At 37.9% G+C, this 20,556-nt stretch overlaps 2 protein-coding genes across 2 annotated transcripts; one reads left to right on the top strand and one right to left on the bottom strand.

The window, feature by feature from the left end:
* Positions 1-8,586: 8,586 nt before the first annotated feature.
* On the top strand, positions 8,587-10,671 carry GCK72_008041 (uncharacterized protein; the record flags this gene model as incomplete). Its single annotated transcript, XM_053726609.1, has 6 exons — positions 8,587-8,635; positions 8,678-8,956; positions 9,002-9,086; positions 9,133-9,208; positions 9,773-9,950; positions 10,553-10,671. 6 exons carry the CDS (start codon positions 8,587-8,589, stop codon positions 10,669-10,671), a joined length of 786 nt encoding a protein of 261 aa, XP_053590803.1.
* Positions 10,672-10,978: 307 nt separating this feature from the next.
* On the bottom strand, positions 10,979-20,344 carry GCK72_008040 (uncharacterized protein; the record flags this gene model as incomplete). Its single annotated transcript, XM_003105679.2, has 12 exons — positions 10,979-11,254; positions 11,496-11,928; positions 12,903-13,357; positions 13,430-13,530; positions 13,608-13,839; positions 14,736-14,839; positions 14,887-15,338; positions 15,669-16,126; positions 16,479-16,585; positions 18,876-19,107; positions 19,368-19,471; positions 20,284-20,344. 12 exons carry the CDS (start codon positions 20,342-20,344, stop codon positions 10,979-10,981), a joined length of 3,015 nt encoding a protein of 1,004 aa, XP_003105727.2.
* Between the last annotated feature and the right edge of the window lie 212 nt (positions 20,345-20,556).

Here is a 20,556-nt window from a genome sequence, read left to right as displayed (position 1 = left end):
GGTTAACTAGAATCTTGTGGTCTGATAAGGAAACTGTGTGGAGGCTACTGATAATTAATGGAGCCTTAGTGGAACTAACGAGGAATAGTGTTGCACGATGAGACCTATGTAGACGCACTCTGTTGGGGTTACAACTTGTCGTAGCCGTCGGTGAACATTATAAATATTATATCATTGCTATGTAAATTCTAATGTTCACTGATGGTATTCACTAAAATCGAAAGTTCACCGCTACGACAAGTTGTAACCATTCTTATCAATAGAGCGCGTCTGCATAGTCCTGGCCTCATCGTGATGGTGCCATAGGTACTTTGTGGTCTAGGATGACCCTATGCATCCTAAAAACTTAGTCATCATTTCTAGTGTTGCGTCATGTTATCAGATTCATCATTTTTTCCTTGAAAAAATTTCAGTCTAACACCTCCAACACAGTTTTTGATGATAATGATTTGGGGGTCTGGGTGCAAAGTGAATTTTTGTATTTTGTAGTGTTGAAAATTGATTATTTAAGCACTAAAATTAGTCATTTTCAGCCAAAAAACTCCAATTTCAGCCTAAAACCATGCGTTTTTTTTGTGGTTTTTAAGGGAAATTTGGAGAAAATCGACCAGAAATTTGAAAAAATTGTTAAAAATCCCCTTTTGGTATCTAAAATCATCGGTTCCAGATGAAATAATCCCATTTTCTAAGCGAAATTTGTGAACTTTGCACTAAAACTGCTCATTTTCTGTTAATTTTCCCATATTTCTAGGTTTTGAAATATGAGTGGCTGAAGTATGTAATTGGTAAATCACCACTTTAAAGACGCATAACTCTAAAACAAAAAAAATGACAAATTTGAGACATAATGCGTTGAAATCAGCGCGTTTCATAGTACAAAATGTGAAAGTTTCGAAAAATTTAGGGACTTTTAGCATTTTGATATTCACTGACAATGAGTAGCGACTCGGTGCATGAATAGGATGATACGAAAGAAATTCGAAATGTGTCTAAATGCTCTGTAAGAACGCATAGAAACGTCAAAAAGGTACTTGGCACAGTGCCAATTCAAAAAAATTGCAAGAAAACTTTTTTTTCGAAAAAAAAAAGTGGTGTCACATGAAAACTGTGGAAAGTGAGAAAAGAGAAGAAAATCATGAACTGATAAGGGGAATCCGTGGTGTGTAGATAGAGAGAATAATAAAAAGGAGGCACTTGCGAAATTCCTCACACTTCTTTAAAATGTTTGAGAATTTTCCCCATTTTCGTAGTGATAACAAGAAAATCACAAAAGTGACGAAAACGTGTGTGGTTTCCGGTTGTGTGCTGGACGGAGTAAGTGAAAGTTCTGGAAACTTTTTTGCTTTTTTCAAAGATCGGGTATAGGGTGTGAAATTCCAGAAGTTACGTGTGTAATTATAGATTTTTTTGAAATTTTTTGAGGAAACGCTTATCAGAGACTCTTATTAGATTATTATCAATTTCGCACAGGTTATCAAAGGGAGGTTTGCGTCAATTGCGGTGTTATTGGCTTATTTTCAGGATAAGGAACTCATTTTTATGGAAAATTTGAGTAAAACTCTGTTTGTTCTACTCAAAACGCGCAAAAGAAACAGTTTTTTGTTGAAAAAATTTTTTTGTCAAAATCTGTATTTTCCGACATTTTCAGCTCAAAAAACGATTCACAACCGATTTTTGACATTAAAAAATGCCATCGTTGGCTTAAAATACAGCCATTTCTAATCTAAAAACAAAAATTGCAAAATCTTTACGATGAATTTATGATGATTTTTCGATTTCACTGAGCAGCGACTCGCAGTATAATTATAATTATAAACAACGGTTAAGACAGAAATAAGATCCATCATGACCTCAAAACCTATTGTGGACACCTCACAGTCCTCTATACACCCTGATTTTCTGATTTCTACCTTTCCAATTAGCCTAATTACCAATTCTACTGCAAATGGTGTTCAAGTGGAATTCGTCAATTTTGTTAAAGTCGTCCAGTGAATTAAGGGAGGGAAGAAACCACAAAAAAGCTACAAACCAGATCAAAAAGTTGTAATGAAAAATTTGTGATCGATTTCAGAATTGTTATAAACTCCGACGAGGAGGCATAGACCATGAAAGTGGCGGCGTAGACGACAGATGAGAGCTTAACTGTCAGCTGAGGGGAAGAGAAAGGAATAAGTACTCACAATCGAGGAGAAGGTATTAGAGTTGCGTTACGAACTGTGGTCAAAAATTTTCTTTTCCAATCTGGGGTTTTTTTGTTTATTGAAACAGGGAATTTTAATGCTTTTAGGTATTAAAATGACTCGAATAGATCAAAAATTGACTTGAATTAAAAAGGCACGCTCGTTTTTTCGGATAGCAGACTTCGATGGCAAAAACTGAATATATATATTTGGAATCAGCGTTTTCTCAGCTTTCAACTGATATAGATCACGATCCATAATTCCAAACTGACTCTTCTCAGATTTCCAATGATATAGGTCTTGTTTTGTAGGTCCATGGTCCCACGGTTGCCTTTCCTACTAAGCTAATCTTCAATTCTGATTATACGCAACAAAACTGTAATAAAATTGCTAAAATAGCATCAACCATTCAGAAACCGACATTTTGCACTAAAAATCATCGAAATTGGCTTAAAATAAAATCTTGATTATATTTCATCACCTTTGGAATCATCTGTGCCTTTTCTGTGACAAATTGTGGCGGAACTTGTGTCTAAGGTTCAAAATGTTGCTACTTAATCCGAAAAATGGTTTGTACATATGTAGTACACGGACTTAGTCATCGTAATAGGAAGAAAGTGAATGAAATGAAAAAAGAGGACATAAAATCTATATATGTTTGTGGAAAGAGATGGAATTCTTTAGTATTATTTACAGAGCTATAAAGATAGGAGGAAAATGTTTCAAGCTGGAGAAAAAATAGGAGAGTGCGAAAACAGGATCTAGAAGTGTGTTAGTCACAAAAATGGGAAAATGTATCTTGAATTTGAATTTACCGAATTTTCAGCAGTGAAAAATCATTTCCAACTGGAAATCATGATTTTCTTAAAATGTTTGTTTGAGCAGTCTTGTAACCTAGCTAGATCCTGTTTTCGCGTTGTAACTGTCAATGTTCTTTTAAGTTTAAAAAAATAGAGAAATTAATTCGGAAAGTTAAATATTTGACGGTGTTTCAATCTTTCTGACCTAACAAGTTCTACCGAAGTATGCAATTATATGATCTTACTGCGAGAATCTTTAATTTGGGAACCATTTTTCTAATTTCACAGTGAATTTTTGAATCACAATGAGATCATATCGATAGACAAAAATCCGGGCTATCTACTGGTATAAAAATCTCGAAGATTCGATCAAAACTGATCAAGTTATGATAAAAATCATTTTGAAAGGATACCCCAAAAAATAGGAAATGTCAAAAATGATAATTAAAGATCAAATTTTGCAGTGAATTTTTTGAATGAAAATTATATCGATAGAGAAAAATACGGGATTTCTAAAGGTATAAAAATCAACAACGGCTAATCTAAGTTAGGTTAAACTGCTGAGCTAAACTGACCTAACATACCTACATAACCACCTCCAAAATTTTCAATATCCTTCCATTCCATCTGACTCAACGCCCCTATTTATTCAAATTATAACATGCCATCACAGTATTAACATAATCCACGAAACCGCAAAATCAAACTTCTCTCTTTTTTTCTAAAAGTTCAAGGGTGTGTTAGAAAAGTGACCAATATCAAACATTAGGGGTGTTAATACTACAAAAGAGGATTATTAAATGTTATCAGGGTAGGCAAAGTACACTAGAGCATTAGAGGGCCTTTAGGTATGGTTAGGTAGTTTCAGGACAGTAAAATGATATCTGAGATGAAAATTTTTGAAATAACAAGAAAAATAATCCCGATTGAATATATACTTGTTGCTTCTTTGATAGAGTTGGGGCGTGGTCGGAAAAGCAGAAAACGATAAAGTTTGGAATTTCGTCAATGTGCAAACATGGCGGGTTTGCTGAAATAAAAAAAAAGAAGACCGCATGGTGCAGAGGTGTGAAGAATCAAGTACGTCATCAGTGTGGTGTCTATTGTCATGGAAAAAACAGACACGAACTGTTTCCGTATTATTCTATACATAGACACCCCCGCGGTGGTGACTAGATGCATAAACAAGTATTCATAGGTTTCGGACATCCGGATAAACAGATTTTTGGTCAGGTATATGATGGCTGCTGGTAAGTAGACATGGAGGCGTATTGTGTGATGTGTGAGGTGTTGAGGACATCCGGAAAAACAAATAGACAAACAGACATAGTGACAGGCAGAAACCCAGAGGTAGTTGCTAGAGTGGTGTTTTCTTTTTCATATTTTTCAGTTTTCGGACATACGGACAGACAGACACCCAGACAGACAAACAGATGTAGATACTCGATTTTGGCTTCAATTCAACATTAAAACTTGCAAAATCCGGACATTCAGAGACACAGACAGACAATTTCATTATTTCTTCGAATTGATGTGTTGTTTTTTTCCTATTATTCTGAAAATCTGATTTTTTTGTGTTCTAATTTTTTCTCATTTTTCGGTTGCAATAGGCAAAAACAGTTCAAAACTTGTTGCCGGCAGAAAAACCACGAAATTTATGACATTATCATGTAAAATGCACAATTTTCGACATTCCGTTTTCAATAAGTGCATAATTTCAATAAGCCTGTAACTTTGCCAGTTTTCAACCTAAAAGACCCATTTTCACAGTGAAATAGGTCAAATTTGAAATATTTTCAGGTCAAACCAGGTAAGAACGGTTAGGCGCATGTTATCTCAGAATTTTCAGATGGGGTCTGATTAGGGGCAGTACCCCATTTTCACGAGCTCAGTAAAATTTTTAAAAAGCGCGCTTTACTGTAGAACCATGCTAATAGATTTATAAATCTTTGAGTTTTAATAAATCCCTAATTGACCTAATCACTTCACAATTAATTTCCCACACCAATTATGTCCTCCACTTTACCCGAACACTCTACAATCCTATCACCCACGTGCTCCTATCTATCTACATACGTCTGGCAGTGTACGTACCCGCTGCTTACGTCAGACCGTTCCCGTGTCAAGGAAAACACTACGAAACTATTATATTCCATGACCACCCCCACGGGGTCTCTCGTTGACACACACAAACATAGAGAGAAACAAACATGGAAACACTATTCTATTTCTACTGACATCATAAAATGTGTGAACTTTTTTCTCCGGAAGACTCTTTTGTGTGTTTTTGTGTGGTTTATGTCTTAGGCGGGTTGACTCACTAGTCAGAACGATGACCTGGTCATGACCTAGTATTGTTGCAAAGAAATGATGAAATTCATGGTAACCACAGAAAAGGGGGGATTAACTTGCAGGAGGCGCCTGGAAGGCGACAATGACATGTGGGGATTATTGGGAAATTTCAAATTTCAGGAGGGAGATAATGGAAAGATCTAGAAGCTGCTATTAAGGGGGACATCAAAAGAATGTTCTGGAAGATACAAGTATGGGTTTTCGAAGGATCGAAAGAAGACAGTCGAAAAAAAGGAGCAGAATTAGGTGAGTGAGAAGGTAGAAAGCCGACAAAAGCAATTTCTTAGAAGACGATGTTGGCCTTATTTGAATGTTAAAACCCCTAAAATGGCTAATTTTGTGTTAAATTCTGTTTTTTTGGTGAAAACGAATGCGTTTTTTTGCAGAAGCTATTAGAGTAGGAGAATAGAGTTTTCAAGCTGATATCCTCTAGACGGAAGACGGCGGAATCTTAAAATGGCAGAGGGCGGAAAGTGGAATAACCAAATTTCGGCGGAATTCCGCTCAACTATTTCCCAAATTCACAAAAGGAAGAAAAAGGGATTCCAAATCAAAAGTTATAGATTCAGGATTATTGCAGTTACATAAGCTGAAAAAGACCCAAAAACCTTTTTTTCGTTCTTCTTTTTTCTTCTCCGGATTTTGAAAATTTGGGGAAGAAAAAATATTTTTTGGTTTTTTTTTCGAACTTTGACTTTGACTGAAATTCCAGCTTTTCTCAATAATTTTATTTTCTGGAGGACAGACATATAGATAGCCGTTGTGCGGTACTGTAACCTAACATTGTTGCCGTTAAGAGGCTAATAGTGATATCAATCACAAAACGATCACGAATTTTGTCATCTTTCAGAGTAAACCAAATTTTATTTATATAAATATACAATTATAGGTTTAAGAACATTTGTCGGGGGTGTTAAAAGCATACAAACCGTAATAAATAACGGTAATTCACACATTTCAACTACGAAATCCATTCTATGCGCATTTATTGTCGCAACAAAAAAGTTCCGACATTTTTTCCCCCTCGGTGTTTGCGGACTCAAGCCAAAATTTGATAATTTTGGCTTGAGTCCGCAAACACCGACGAGGAAAAAATGTCGGAACTTTTTTATTTCGATAATAACACCTCCGGCAAATGTTCGCGAACTGATAATAATTACAGAAAGCTTTTCAATTTGATTTTTTTTTCGCTGAAAATGATTTTATTCATGTTTTAGATGATTTGTCTTCTATTTCTACTCTTTTTTCGAATTTTCACTTTTCTGATTTTCCAGACTGATTTTTTCCAATTTAGTTCTAATTCTTCTTTTTTTTTGAAAACATTTCCTCTATCCGCTCAAACATCGTCAAAACATCCTGTTCCAGAAATTCCAGAAGACTCTCTTCCCACTAAACGTCATGATTTCTCAAATTTTCTTGTCTCATCTGCAGAAGTAGGAAATGACGTGTCCCATACTGCTAAAATTGTAGGGGGGATTAACTTGTATACAGAAGGTGTGCCTAATTCGACATGATGACAACAATTCGTCATTCTTTGGTTTCTCTTTTTTGGAACGGTGAGAACGAGGGGATTAGTTGATGGTAGATCACAGAATTGGAGTGGCGGAACAGCTATGAGATCATAGAAAACGTGGTATGTAGGGGGGCCTTCTTCAATGTTTAAATGACTTCAGTGGATTACTGTAAAAGATTCAGAATTTACTGAAACCCATTTTGCTGGACGGATTTATTGCGATTTACCTGTGGAATTAAAAGAGAAAAAACAAACAACAACAAAAATCATTTATTCAGAAAAGTAAATCAATCATGTTTTTCAAATTTAAAAAAAAACTCAATTTTTTCAATAATTCATCATCACATCATCATTTCAATAATACTGTAGTGTAGAACCAACAACTGCGTTCACACGGAGAATTCAAGCTAAAAATTGCCCGAGAACACCAAACTCCAATAGATATTCATTTTCCAAAATGAATTCAGTTCTCATTTTTTCAGTATTATCAGACAACATTTTTAGAGCCTCGTAAGATGAAAATCGGAAAAATTGTATTTAATTTATTCTTATCGATTGTGTAGAATTAGAAAACAAGAATAGAACAAACCGAAAATAAACACATTTATTCTTTAAGGTTTATTGATAAAGTGTCTTAAAGAATATAAAAAGTACTTCACAATTTTCAATAAATCTTCATTACATCATCATGCTGCTAATTTTTTTTCTGTGTAAATCGTTCATAACTAGAGTGTTTCGGATCACGTACTAAAGCTTAGTCAGTAGCACCGTATGAAGATAATCATCGCGATATGACGACAGTCACTAATTTTCTTAAATATTACTTTATAAATTTGAATCGGGCCTAACTACGCAAGGTATTCAAGTCACAGGCTTCTCCGGCCAAAATGCAAGCTGTTCCTAAAGGCCCGAACCCGCACACCTGGCCTCAGACACCCAAAAATGCACAGACTTGTCAAAAATCGGGCCGGCCCGGGCCGGGCCGAGATTTTTCTTGAGTTTGGCCCGGCGGGCCGGGCCGGGCCAAAATTTTTCCTGATTTCAAAAAATGGGAACCCGTTTTTACCAAATTTTTTTTGAAATTTTTCGAAAAAATAGAGTAAAAATGCTTAAATTATCATACATATTCACATTTTTCATAAAATTTTCAAAAAAAAATCAAAAACTCAACATGTTTCAAAAGAGCTTGGCCGGGCCGAGATTTTTCCTGAGTTTGGCCCGCCGGGCCGGGCCGGGCCGAGATTTTTCCTGAGTTTGGCCCGGCCCGGCCCGGCCCGGCCCGGCCCGTGACAAGTCTGAAAATGCAGAAAAATGCGCTTCCCGCCTGAAACGTGAATTGTCGTCAAATATGGTGCAAAGTACGCAATTGTACGCAAACACCGCGAAGCTCATTTTTCTTCGTTTTTCTTGAATTTAGAAAAATTTTCGTCAATTTTCAACAGTTTTTCGTAATTTTTTTGAGAAAATAATTGAATTTTCATTGAAAAATCTAATTTTTCGATTCGAAACAGTCTAAAAATCATGTTTCTAGGTGGAAAATTCAAGTTTTTAGCAAGAAACTATGGAAATTCTGGTTTTCGGTAGTTTTTGTGCATTTTTAGAAAGTTTTTGATGGGAAATCAAAAGATGTTATGTTAAAATACTTAAAATACTCAATTTCTGTGTTATTTGCTTGAAAAATGTCAAAAATATCAAAAATATCAAAAAATTATTTTAATTATTAATTTTCAGCCAAAAAATCATGTCAACGTTCTACGATCTTCCCAGATCCTCCGTGACAGTTTTTCAAGGTATTTGACCTGCAAATTTCCAAAAAATTCATTGAATTCTAGCTCCCGACGTGTCCGATGCCTTCAGAATCCTCTTCTCCTCCCTAAAACCGTCAGAAAAAGTGGAAAAAGTGCATTTTATATGCCCAAAGGCGTTTCTCGCGTGGCATCAGGAATGTCACATCCCGGATTCTGAATCCTTAACGTATTCTGTATTTTCTGATAGTTGTGAAGTGAATCCAGATGACGTCACGGCTCCAGAAGTGATTTTCGCCGATTCTGACATTTTTTTGGCGTTTTTTGGTATTTCGAAGACGCTAAAGCTGATAAAATCAATGAAAAGTGCGTAAAAACTCGAAAAAATCGAGAAAATGAGACATTTTTCAGCAAAAAAGCGAGTTCACATCGTCACGTCATCTGCTTCCCCACTGTCAGCTCATCTGGAGCAATTCATCAATTCCATATTCGAAATGTACCGTTTTTAATGAAATTTAGACAAAAAATCGATAATTTTCCAGCAAATCCACAGAAGACGCCAACGTTTTCGAGTGTTCCACGACCAGCTTCGATAAGAAAGGGAATTTCAGTGTTTTGGTAGGAAATAATTGGTTTTTTGCAGAGAAAATTAGGTGTTTATGATGAAAATGATGGAGGAATCGATTTTTTCGCCAAAAAATCCAGAAAAAATGACAGAAATCGCGCATAAGGTGCGCATGTCTGAAGATTTTCTGTAAAAACGCGTCAGAGGCGCGCCAGAATCAAAATCTCTATCAAAATCCACTTTTTAAGCCAACAACTATGAAAAACGCAGATTTTCGAGCGAATAATCAAAAAAATTGACAAAAACCGCTTGAAAGCGTCCAAGGGTGCGCCAGATTTCCCGATTTCTATTAGAAAAGCGCCAAAGGTGCGCCAGACTTAGGAAAAAAACCGAAATCTACATTTTTCAGAAATTGTTTTCTTAAAAATCACAGGAGAATCGGTTTTTGAACACTAAATCACAAAAAATTAATTAAAAGCGCGTCGAAAGCACCCCAACCTATTGAAAGCGCGTCTGAGGTGCGCCAGACAGTTTTTGGCTGCATTTTTACTGAATATTAGCTAAAAATACCTCATTTTCCGTCTAAAATTCACTAAAATCCCGTTTTTTTTCTGCAGGACCAACTCATCACCATCCCCAAATCCTCCGACATCGCCGGTGCCAAGACAACATTTAAAACGATTAAAAAAGTGGAGAATACGATGGAAAACATGTCGATTTCGACTGCGACGACACCGTCGGATACCGCAAAATCGGCGATGGATTTGCCGTTTTTTGTCGGACGACAAGAAGATGGTGAGGAGATACTGCTGAAAAAATCTTTTTATTGCAAAAAACGCGTCAAAAGAGCGCCAGATCTATGAAAATCGCGAAAAAACTATCAAAATTCATTTTTTTACCGTCTAAACGCGTGAAAGGCACGCCAGACTCGATATTTGGATTAAAAATACAATAAAAGCGCGTGAATGGCACCCCAGATTCGATATTTCGATGAAAACGCGTCAACTGCGCGCCAGAGTCGATATTTTGATAAAAACTTCAATGAAAACGCGTCAAAGGCGCGCCAGACTCCATTTTTGGATAAAACGCGTCAAAGGTACCCCAGACTCGATATTTAGAAAAAACGCGTCAAAGGCACGCCAGAGTCAAAATTTTGATGAAACCGTCAATGAAAACGCGTCAAAGGCACGCCAGAGTAAAAATTTAGATAAAAAATACAATAAACACGCGTCAAAGACACGCCAGACTCAATTTCTAGTGATTTCAGACCGTTTTAAGTCAAAAATTCGCAATAAAAATGAAAAATCGATCGAAAATCGAAACAATTTCGATTTTAGATGGTTTTTAGCCTCATTTTTCAGCAATTTTTCCCGTTTTTCAACTTTTTTTTCCTCCAGGAGTCGCCATCCGGGACGCCGCAACGAAGAAGATCCGAGTCGGCGGTCAAATTGTGTACGAACCGGATCGAGACGATGATTTGGATGATAGTGATCCGGATGACGACTTGAATATTTAATTTTTGTGATTTTTGTGATTTTTTGTTGATTTTTGAGTTAAAAATGTGAAAACTTGGTGAAAAAGGGTTTTTCTGTATAATTAGGCCATTTTTTCATACAGAATTCCAATTAGGGGATTACTGTATTAGCAGCAACCGCGCCCCATCGCAAAAAGCCAAAATTGTAAAATTCTGTGTTAGCGTGAGAAATAACTCTGCGTCTCTCGCCTAGATACTCTCTCGTTTGCGATGGAGCGCGGTTGCAACCAAAATTTTGGGATAATAGGGTACTGCAGAAAAATTACATTTATTCACAATTCCCTGAAAACTAAAAAAGCGCCACAAAAACTATCATTAAAAATGCTGAAAATCCTTTGTTCATCGCTCCCTTAGTTGTAGTTTGAACAGTCGCTGTTTGTGTCGTCGCTACAGTAGTCGTAGATCCAGATGGGGTTACGGTAGAAGAAGAAGAAGATTGTGGTGGTGGTGGAGCACTAGTGCTGGTTACAGTAGTCACTACAGGTACAGTAACCTTTGCAGTGGTAACAACAGGAACTGCTTGAGTAGTAGTGGTGGTAGGAACAGCTGTACCCGGTGGGGAGATCTGGAAACATGTTGGGAATTTCCAGTTAATATAGGGTTGTGAGTAGTTTTCTAAACCGTTTCAAAGAGCTGAATTTGAAAATCATTAGATCCAAGGGGATCGTTGACGTCGCTAAAGCCTCAATAACCGTAAAAATGGGCGATCCGTCGTAGTAGTTGAGTTTCAAGCGAGTTGTGCGCCTTTATCCGAGAAGAGTACACGATTGGCAGTGCGGTAGAGCGCAAATGCAAAAAGTACTTACCTCAAAAGACAGCCTAACATCAGCTGCACTCGACGCAGTAAGCCCGACTTGCATATAATTTCCATTCGCTGAAACCACACCGCTTCCGAATTGATCCCGTGGATACTGATTATCCACCGTCGGTGCTCCGGAGCTTGGTCCTATTTTCAGTGTCAAGATGTCACCATTCACAGGGAATGACATTGTATTGAAATTCAGTGTATAATTGTACTGTTGAGTGTCATCCCGGAAATCAAAGGCGAAATTGTTGCCGCCTGAAGTCCATAAAGCTGGAGCAAAGATGTATCCCTTCCGACCGTTGTACGCTTGATTATAGTTGGCGACAGATGCAGAAGTGGTCATGTTGAAGAGGACACGTGCTTTGAAGAGATTGATTGTGAAGATATCGGTGGGAAGGATTTGAGGGAGATAGTTCGAGGAGAAGGTTGGAGGGCTGGAATATTTAGAGTACGGTATAGGATTGAACGCAGATCTTCGTTTTTTTGTACTTTTTTGTAACTTTTTTATACGGTCAATCCTTGGAAAGATACAGCTGAGTGAGCCCCATAGTTGAACGGAATGACATTTTTTCCAGAATCCTTTCAAATCCGGAATGAAATATTCGAATCCGGAATCCGGAGCCGGAAAGAAAACACCCGGAACTCCGGAATTCCGGGTCTCACAACCCTCGATGGGAGCAATACTACCAATGCAGTCGCGCTCTTTTGACAAGGAGGGTACATTTTTGCGTCACGGTGAACATTCGAACTTATGTGCATACTATACCGGCTATATAAATTCGAATGTTCACCGTGACAAAAAAAATGTACCATTCTTGTCAAAAGAGCGCGACTGGGTTGGTAGCCCTGACCTAATCGTGCGAAGTATAATCCGCTACGGACCGTCCGTACAAAACAGTTATTTACTACAAAAATATGTAACGCGCTATCTTGATGCCTTATATTCATATTTTAGAAAAAAAAGAGTTTTGTCAACAGGAATTGGTGCACGTTTCTAGCGCCAGAGTCTGTATGTCTCAAACTGTTTATTCAGGTTTTTGAACTTGAATTGGGTCGAAACGGGCAGACGCGTAATAGTGTCAAAAACGCGAAAATGACCGAAAGAGCCCGACCCGTAGTAGGTTACAACGGGAAAGTGCTAGAAGGGTTTTTTTTTTGGTTTTGACATTTAAGCCATGCCCTTGGTGCATTAACATCAAGTCGCCCGGTCCGGAGTAGGTCGGAGACATAGATCTCGTCGAGATCAGCATTTTGGTATATTTTTCAGCTCATAGCATTGAGTTTAAGGCGAGTTACGAGATTTCAGGAAACCTGTATAAACAGTTTGAGACTCTTTGCGCTAAGGAGCGAAGTCTGAACATGAAATTACCAAAAGGCTAATTTAAACAAAAGTCACACATAAACTCACTCATATCTAATCAACTTCTCCCTTCTATGCGTCGGTGTCTGCCCTTGGAAGCTAATGTATCCTCTGCTAGCAGTCGTAAACATTGAATCAAACTGCATTTGAGTCCACCAGAATGTAGAACAATTCAAACAAATGAAAGTGAACGCTGCTCCGAACTCGGTAGTATCTGACATGGACGCCGTAACTGTCGATTGACTGTTCACAATTATGGTGAAGAACTTGTTCAGTCCCTCTACTGTGGATGCATCGTTTCCGAGGAAGTAAGAGGGTGGGGCGGAGTTATACAAGTTGACAAGAGAGATACTCCTCCCAGTGGATGGAACTCGTCCATTTACCAGGGAATCAAGGTTTCCAAGGAAGTTGGCAGTATTTATGTTATCTCCGTCGTATACGAAGACGTCATGGAGGTAGCCATCTGTTGGGGCACTTATCGTTTGAGCCGTACTTGCGACTACCTAGAAAGACAGGACATATTGAAATCGATGTTACGAACGCGCTCTATTGGCAATGGTTCCGAACTGTCTTACCTGATCAGACACACTGGAAATTGTGTAATAACTATTTCCAGTCACACTGCTCAATGGGAAGTACTCGCCGGTATTCTTGGTGACTTGTTGGTAGCTGCTTACTGTAAAGATGATGATCTTATTAGTTAATTAAGTTAAAGTGTTAATGAGTTAATAATAAACCTCCCCAAAAACTCACAAGACTTATAAGCATAACTCAACATGAAACGAGTTTTTCCAGACGCGCTGTAAATTCGAACGGAAGCACTTCTGGCGGGCATGAATAGCGGGGAGTCATAATAGGCGTATCCTGGATGAAGCATGTAGTATTTGTGGTTGTCGTAGTTATCGTAGATATAAACGTAGTCATCATCCGATTGGAAGTCGATTGAGAGTTTCAGAAGGATGACGTAGTTGTTGGGAATATCGAACTGCAAAAATCAAGGGTGGGGAATGGTGAATTTACGGTGCTGCCTGATTAAATACTGTCCAAAATAGAACTGGTATTGCCCACTCAATGTTTGGACCGAGGCCGAGGTGTTGGTCTCGTTGCGGAGTCTCAATTTACGGCGGTTTTCTACCGTACTTCACCCATAAAAATGTTTAAAAAGTACCGTAAAAACTGTAATATAGGCGCATGCGCCTCTATTTTTCAACCCCCCTTCCGAAAGTGCGCCTCTATTACAGGGGCGCCTCTAATAGAGGGTGCGCCTCTATTTTTCAACCTGGCTATTTATTTTTCAATTTGGCTATTTTTCGAGCTCTCCATCATCAATTTTCAACCAAACCAAGATTTTAACATTGAAAAATAATGATTGAAAACCAGAAAAAATATTTCAAACATATTGAGGGGCCGCCTCTATTAGAGGGTGCGTCACTAATATTCAAAGCGCCTTTCAGGGTGCGCCTCTGTTAGAGGGGCGCCTCTAATAAAGGGGCGCTTCTGTTACAGTTTTTACGGTAATTGCAACGAGACCCACACCTTGTCACCAGGCCGAACACTTTGAGCGAGCGGGCAGCCGCCAACGAAAGGGTAATACAAATCAGGACTACCCGGATTAGAACCTTTTGGATCAAAACCAATTGATAAATGGTTGAATGCTGTATTCAAGCCGTTAGACCTAGATTCGACATGCTTTTGATTTTTACCAGTTAGGATCCTTCGATTCACCCTGTTTTAACTCGGATGAGCCCATAGTTGTCCGGAATCCCGGGGGTTTTTTTTTCATTCCAGATTTGAAAATGTTTATTCCGGTTACACACTCCAGAAATCGAAAAAGGACATTCCGTACAGCTATGATGAGCCCCCAATTTCCCAAAATCTTACCATAAATGAGCAATTGGTGCCCGCTGGAATAGTAGTGATATTAGTTGCTCCAATCGGTAAGTTTCCAGAGAACCAGGTGGCATTTATTGGAGTTGTTGGGCAGACTAAAAAGTTGTAAAACCTGCGCTGAGCAAATAGAATTAAAACGTACTGGAAGCTGAAGATTGAGTCATCTGATACGAGAGTCGAATATCCGACTGATCTGATGCGGCTAACCCAATCTGCATGTAGTTTCCAGATGCCGTAATATTGGTGCCAAATGTATCACGTGGATATTGCTTATCTACAGTAGGCGCTCCAGTTCCTGATCCAATCTTTAGTGTCAATTGATCATTTACACTTGCGAATGACATTTTATCAAAGTTGAGTGTATAATTGAAGAGAGCAGAGTCATCTCGTAATTCGTACTGGTAGGAGTTAGAAGCGCCAGACCACAGGTTTGGAGAGAAAATGTATCCTTGACGACCGTCATATGGAATATGGAAGTTCGCAGCGCCATTAGTTGTGGTCACATTGAAAATGACTCGAGCCATGAAGAGGTTGATGGTGAAGGTGTTGGTTGGCAGGATTTGTGGGAGGTAGTTTTGGGAGTAGGTTGATGGGCTGGAAGGTATGGAGCTTGTTATTAGATCGGCACAGCTCTTACAGCTGCGCTCCACCGAAATTCCCTTGAAAAATGCATTTAGAGCGCGGTTGTAAGAAGCGTTCCGTGCTAATACATGCATTTTGTAAATCTGCCGATATTTCTAGAGTTCTGGACATCTGGACATTAGGGTATTTGGTCTGACAGATAGACCAACTCATTTCGGCCCGATTTTGGTCGTTTTTGACCGATTTTTTGTAATTTTTTCCCAAAATTTTCCAAATTTTCATCAAGGTTTCTAACTGCAAAAAGGAACACATAAAAGTTTTTTATCACCCCCATAAACTCACTCATATCTAACCAACTTCTCTCTCTTCTGAGTCGGTGTCTGTCCTTGGAAACTGATATATCCTCTATTGGCAGTTATCGACATATCAAACTGCATAACTGTCCAGTAAAACGTCGGACAATCCACACAAATGAATGTGTAAGCCGCACCGAATTCGGAGACATCCGACAGCGATCCACTGATAATCGTCTGACTTGTTGCCAACAATGCGAAATACTTATTGTAGCCTTGAACAGCAGAAGCGTCGTTACCAAGGAACCAAGCGGATGGATCAGAAGTTTCGCCGTATGGATTCACAAAAGATAGACTGCGACCAGAGGATACGGTGAGTGTCGATCCAATGTCATCGAGATTTCCGAGGAAGGTGGCAGTGTTAATATTGTCTCCGTCATAAACAAAGATATCATGAAGGTACGGGTCCAGTGAAGCTCCAGCGGTTTGAGCAAAATTTGGTACTACCTGGAATTTAAATAGACTAATAAGATAAGTCTTTGGAGACGCGGATTCAAATGATATATAAATTTGGTCATAGGTACTTTCGACTACGGGGAGCCCATTTCTACAGTCAAAACCTGCTAAATGTCTCTGCGAGCCGAGTTATGAGCTCTCAAACTTTATGCTTTTCACATGAAGTTTTAAATCGGCAAATAGTATACGCAAAGATATTCTCATTTTAACGTACGAGCACACGTAAACCGCTGGGGAACACAAATGGAATCACGCGGTGACGTATATGGGGCCGATTAGTAATTCCATGTGAAACAGCGTTAGTTTGAAAGACGGCTATTGGCAGAATCTGAAAAATCCATACCTGATCATTAGCAGTAGACGCTGTGATAGTGAAGTAGACGTAGTCAGTGGTGGTGGTCAATGAGAAGGCGTCTCCGGTGTTTTTAGTGATTTGTTGGTAGCCGGACACTGAAAGTGAGTTTTGATATACAGTACCGCCCAAAAGGTTATCAACTTTTGATTTTTCGACCATAACTTTCTTCTAATTGGTCGGATTGACCTGAAACTTTGGGAAAACATTTATTGTAGAGTTTTCGTTATATTTAGTTAACATTCTGGGTGAAAAAGTATGTTTCACAAGTTTTTTATAAAATTTTCGAAAATCACGAAAATTCGAGAAATCGCATATTTTTAGTTCCATGACCGGTGCATCCAAAATAGAGAGAATAATTAATGTTTATAATCGTTTTTTGATAGAAACTGTCTTGATCTTCATTTTTTGGCCATTGGACCACTACTCTTGACTTGTTACCCATGTCTCCCGGACTGTCAAAGTTTAGTAGTACTAGTATATGGAGTTTTGAACTTCAAACATCTGTAAAACATATATTTTTTGAAGAAAACAGTATCGAAAGCTGCCAATTCAATTGGAAAAACGTGGAAAACATTTACGTAACACTCTAATCTCGATGGAATCCCTCAACAAATTTTTGGAGACCTCTAATTGTCAAATGGTGAATATCTGGTTTCGATGTCAGACTGGTTTTGGAGCGAAATTATACATTTATCCGAAACCTATGGGTTTATAACTAATGGAACTTGTTATTTGAACAATTGTGAATATTCTGAACCAAGTTTCGATACACAAATTTGTATTAATAGTATTGAGTCAGGCCCTTCAATCTTACTCTCACCTGTTCAAAAATTTCAAAATTGTACATTTTTGTCTTTACTCAAAAATCATTGTGTATTGATGCTATTTTTGATTATTCAAGTTAGAAAATGACCCAGATTTGTTTAAAAGTACTAGAAAGATTTCCTCTCACATTTTCTCATGTATTCATAAGAGAACGAAAAGATGCTGTCAGAACACGATCACGACGAAGTTTCTTTTCGATGTAACATCACCTTAGCAACTAAATTATTATTCAAAACTTGGTTCAGAATATTCACAATTGTTCAAATAACAAGTTCCATTAGTTATAAACCCATAGGTTTCGGATCAATGTATAATTTCGCTCCAAAACCAGTCTGACATCGAAACCAGATATTCACCATTTGACAATTAGAGGTCTCCAAAAATTTGTTGAGGGATTCCATCGAGATTAGAGTGTTACGTAAATGTTTTCCACGTTTTTCCAATTGAATTGGCAGCTTTCGATACTGTTTTCTTCAAAAAATATATGTTTTACAGATGTTTGAAGTTCAAAACTCCATATACTAGTACTACTAAACTTTGACAGTCCGGGAGACATGGGTAACAAGTCAAGAGTAGTGGTCCAATGGCCAAAAAATGAAGATCAAGACAGTTTCTATCAAAAAACGATTATAAACATTAATTATTCTCTCTATTTTGGATGCACCGGTCATGGAACTAAAAATATGCGATTTCTCGAATTTTCGTGATTTTCGAAAATTTTATAAAAAACTTGTGAAACATAATTTTTCACCCAGAATGTTAACTAAATATAACGAAAACTCTACAATAAATGTTTTCCCAAAGTTTCAGGTCAATCCGACCAATAAGAAGAAAGTTATGGTCGAAAAATCAAAAGTTGATAACCTTTTGGGCGGTACTGTATCTGCGTTTTATCGCAGAGTCAGCGGTGAACTCCTCGGAAAAGTCAAATTCAAATAATTGGTGGTTTTTAATTATACTTGTCAACCGGGCCGAAACGGGCTAAATTTACTTCAAACTCAGTGAAATATATATCCTTGACCTACAATGGATAATTTCCAGAACTCCAGAATTCAAAATTTTTAGATTTTGACGTGCAACAATCTCCAGAATTCCTAAGTTCAAAACTTTTTTATTTTGGGGTCTTCTGAATCTCTAGAATTCTAGAATTCAGAATTTTTAGATTTTGGCGTTTTCTGAATCTGCAGAAATTCAGAATTCAGAATTCTTGGATTTTGACGCCTTCTGTATCTCTAGAATTCCAGAAATCAGAATTTTCTGATTTTGACGTTTTCCGAATCTCCAGAATTTCAGAAATTGAACATTTCGGATTTTGACGTCTTTTGAAGCTTAGATTTTGACGTCTTCGTTTATGTACCACGGGTTTTGAAAAAAGCCCGAAAACGCAAAAATGGCTTTTAAAAAAAGCTTCATTTTGGTGCATTTTTCAGGTCATGAAACTCAATTTGAAGCAAGTTAAAAGATACTCTGTGAATTTGATAAAACTTCCCCGAGAGGAGTAGACGGAGCTGACAATAAATTCTCACTCTAACGGTGAGGCGCAATTTCAGTTCCACTTACATGACTGATACTGATAACTCATAAAGAATCTACTATTCCCCGAGACTCCAACCACTCGGACTTGTGCACTCCTAGCCGGCATGTACAATGGAGAGTCATAATAAGCGTATCCTGGATTAGTCATGTAATACTTATGCCTGTCGTTATTGTCATAAATGAAAACGTAGTCATCATCCGATTGGAAGTCGATGGAGAACTTTAGAAGGAGCACGTAGTTGTTGGGAATGTCGAACTGGAAAAAATTTCTAACTCTTTTTCCTAGAAAACCAAGGTTATTCTGAAAATTTTGAGCCTAAAACCAAGAGATTTGAGCAAAAATTAAGAGAGTTAGAGATTTTCGTAACTATTCGAAAATCTGAAATTCGCTAAAACTACAGTAACCCGCTCAGTTTCGCTGTGCGACACATGAAACTTATATTTTCGGAATCAGATGGTTCTGGTGAGTTCAATTGTGCCCGATTTTGGTCTCAACACTCAAAATTAGGGTCTTACCACAAAGGAACAGTTAGTCCCTGTTGGAACAGTGGTCACATTTGTAGCTCCAGTTGGTAAGTTTCCGGTGGACGTGGCAACTGTTATTGATGAAGTAGGGCATGCTGAACATTTTTTTTAGAAATTGTTTGGTATAGTTTTAATTGCATTTTTATTAGATATAAAAACTTCAGGTACAGAAAGAATGAGTTGATGATTGTTGAACTATGATAAGGGTGAGTGGCCAGGTAATAAAGAAACTGTGTGTTAGTTGGTAAATAGGAGCCAAAAAATTCAGAAGTTGGTCAGGAAGACAGAAGTTATAGATGATTGGTAAGCCTACTCTCATTATTATGAGCTCAAAAAATACCGAAATATAAATCTCGCCAAGTTCTATGGCTCAGATTTACTCCAAGCTGGGTGGCAAATTGTTATTGTACCGCGGAAACGGTTTGAATGACTCTATTGGGTTTGGGCATCACAGTACCGGTCAAAGGTTGTAAAAATTGGCCGTTTTTAGTAGAAAATGTCGAAGAGGGTGTCATGGTTACCTTGATTGTCCCATATAGTAGATTTTTAATAAATTATACAAATCACAAGTAGAGCTTCATTTTTGTAGTTGACAACTTTTTTGTACGGACAGTCCTTATAGTCATTTTATGACAATTTGCATTATTTTGCACTGAAATTGGTCGATTTGAGGGAGAAATTACTTTGACGATACGTAACTCTCTAGGGAGTGTCCATACAAAAAAGTTGTCAACTACAAAAATGAAGCTTTACTTGTGATTTGTATAATTCATTAAAAATCTACTTAATGGGACAAACAGGGTAACTATGACACACTCTCAATTTCAACTGAAAACGGCCAAAGTTCACAACCTTTTGACCGGTAACGTAACTACACACATTTCCACTTCCCGAAAAAAAAACTTACTGAACGCCTGCCCATACACCGATCCTATCACAAAAATGACAAATGCAGCAAGTTTGAGCATGACTGTCTGAAATACTGACCAATTATACAAAAATTATTCTGAAATTATTCTGAAACAACACAATTTGAAATTCGTGGCGGTGTGTTTACGACTATGGCTGATAAAATGGCTGATGAAAGAAATTAAAATGGGCAATTATTTTTATGCGCTGCTTTTAATGGGTACACTATCAGAAACTGTGAGATGGCAAATATGCGTTTTTTGGCACGAGG

This window comes from Caenorhabditis remanei, chromosome II, assembly GCF_010183535.1.
Source record: "Caenorhabditis remanei strain PX506 chromosome II, whole genome shotgun sequence".
Classification (NCBI taxonomy): Eukaryota; Metazoa; Nematoda; class Chromadorea; order Rhabditida; family Rhabditidae; genus Caenorhabditis; species Caenorhabditis remanei.
This window is presented reverse-complemented; position numbering and strand designations above follow the sequence as displayed.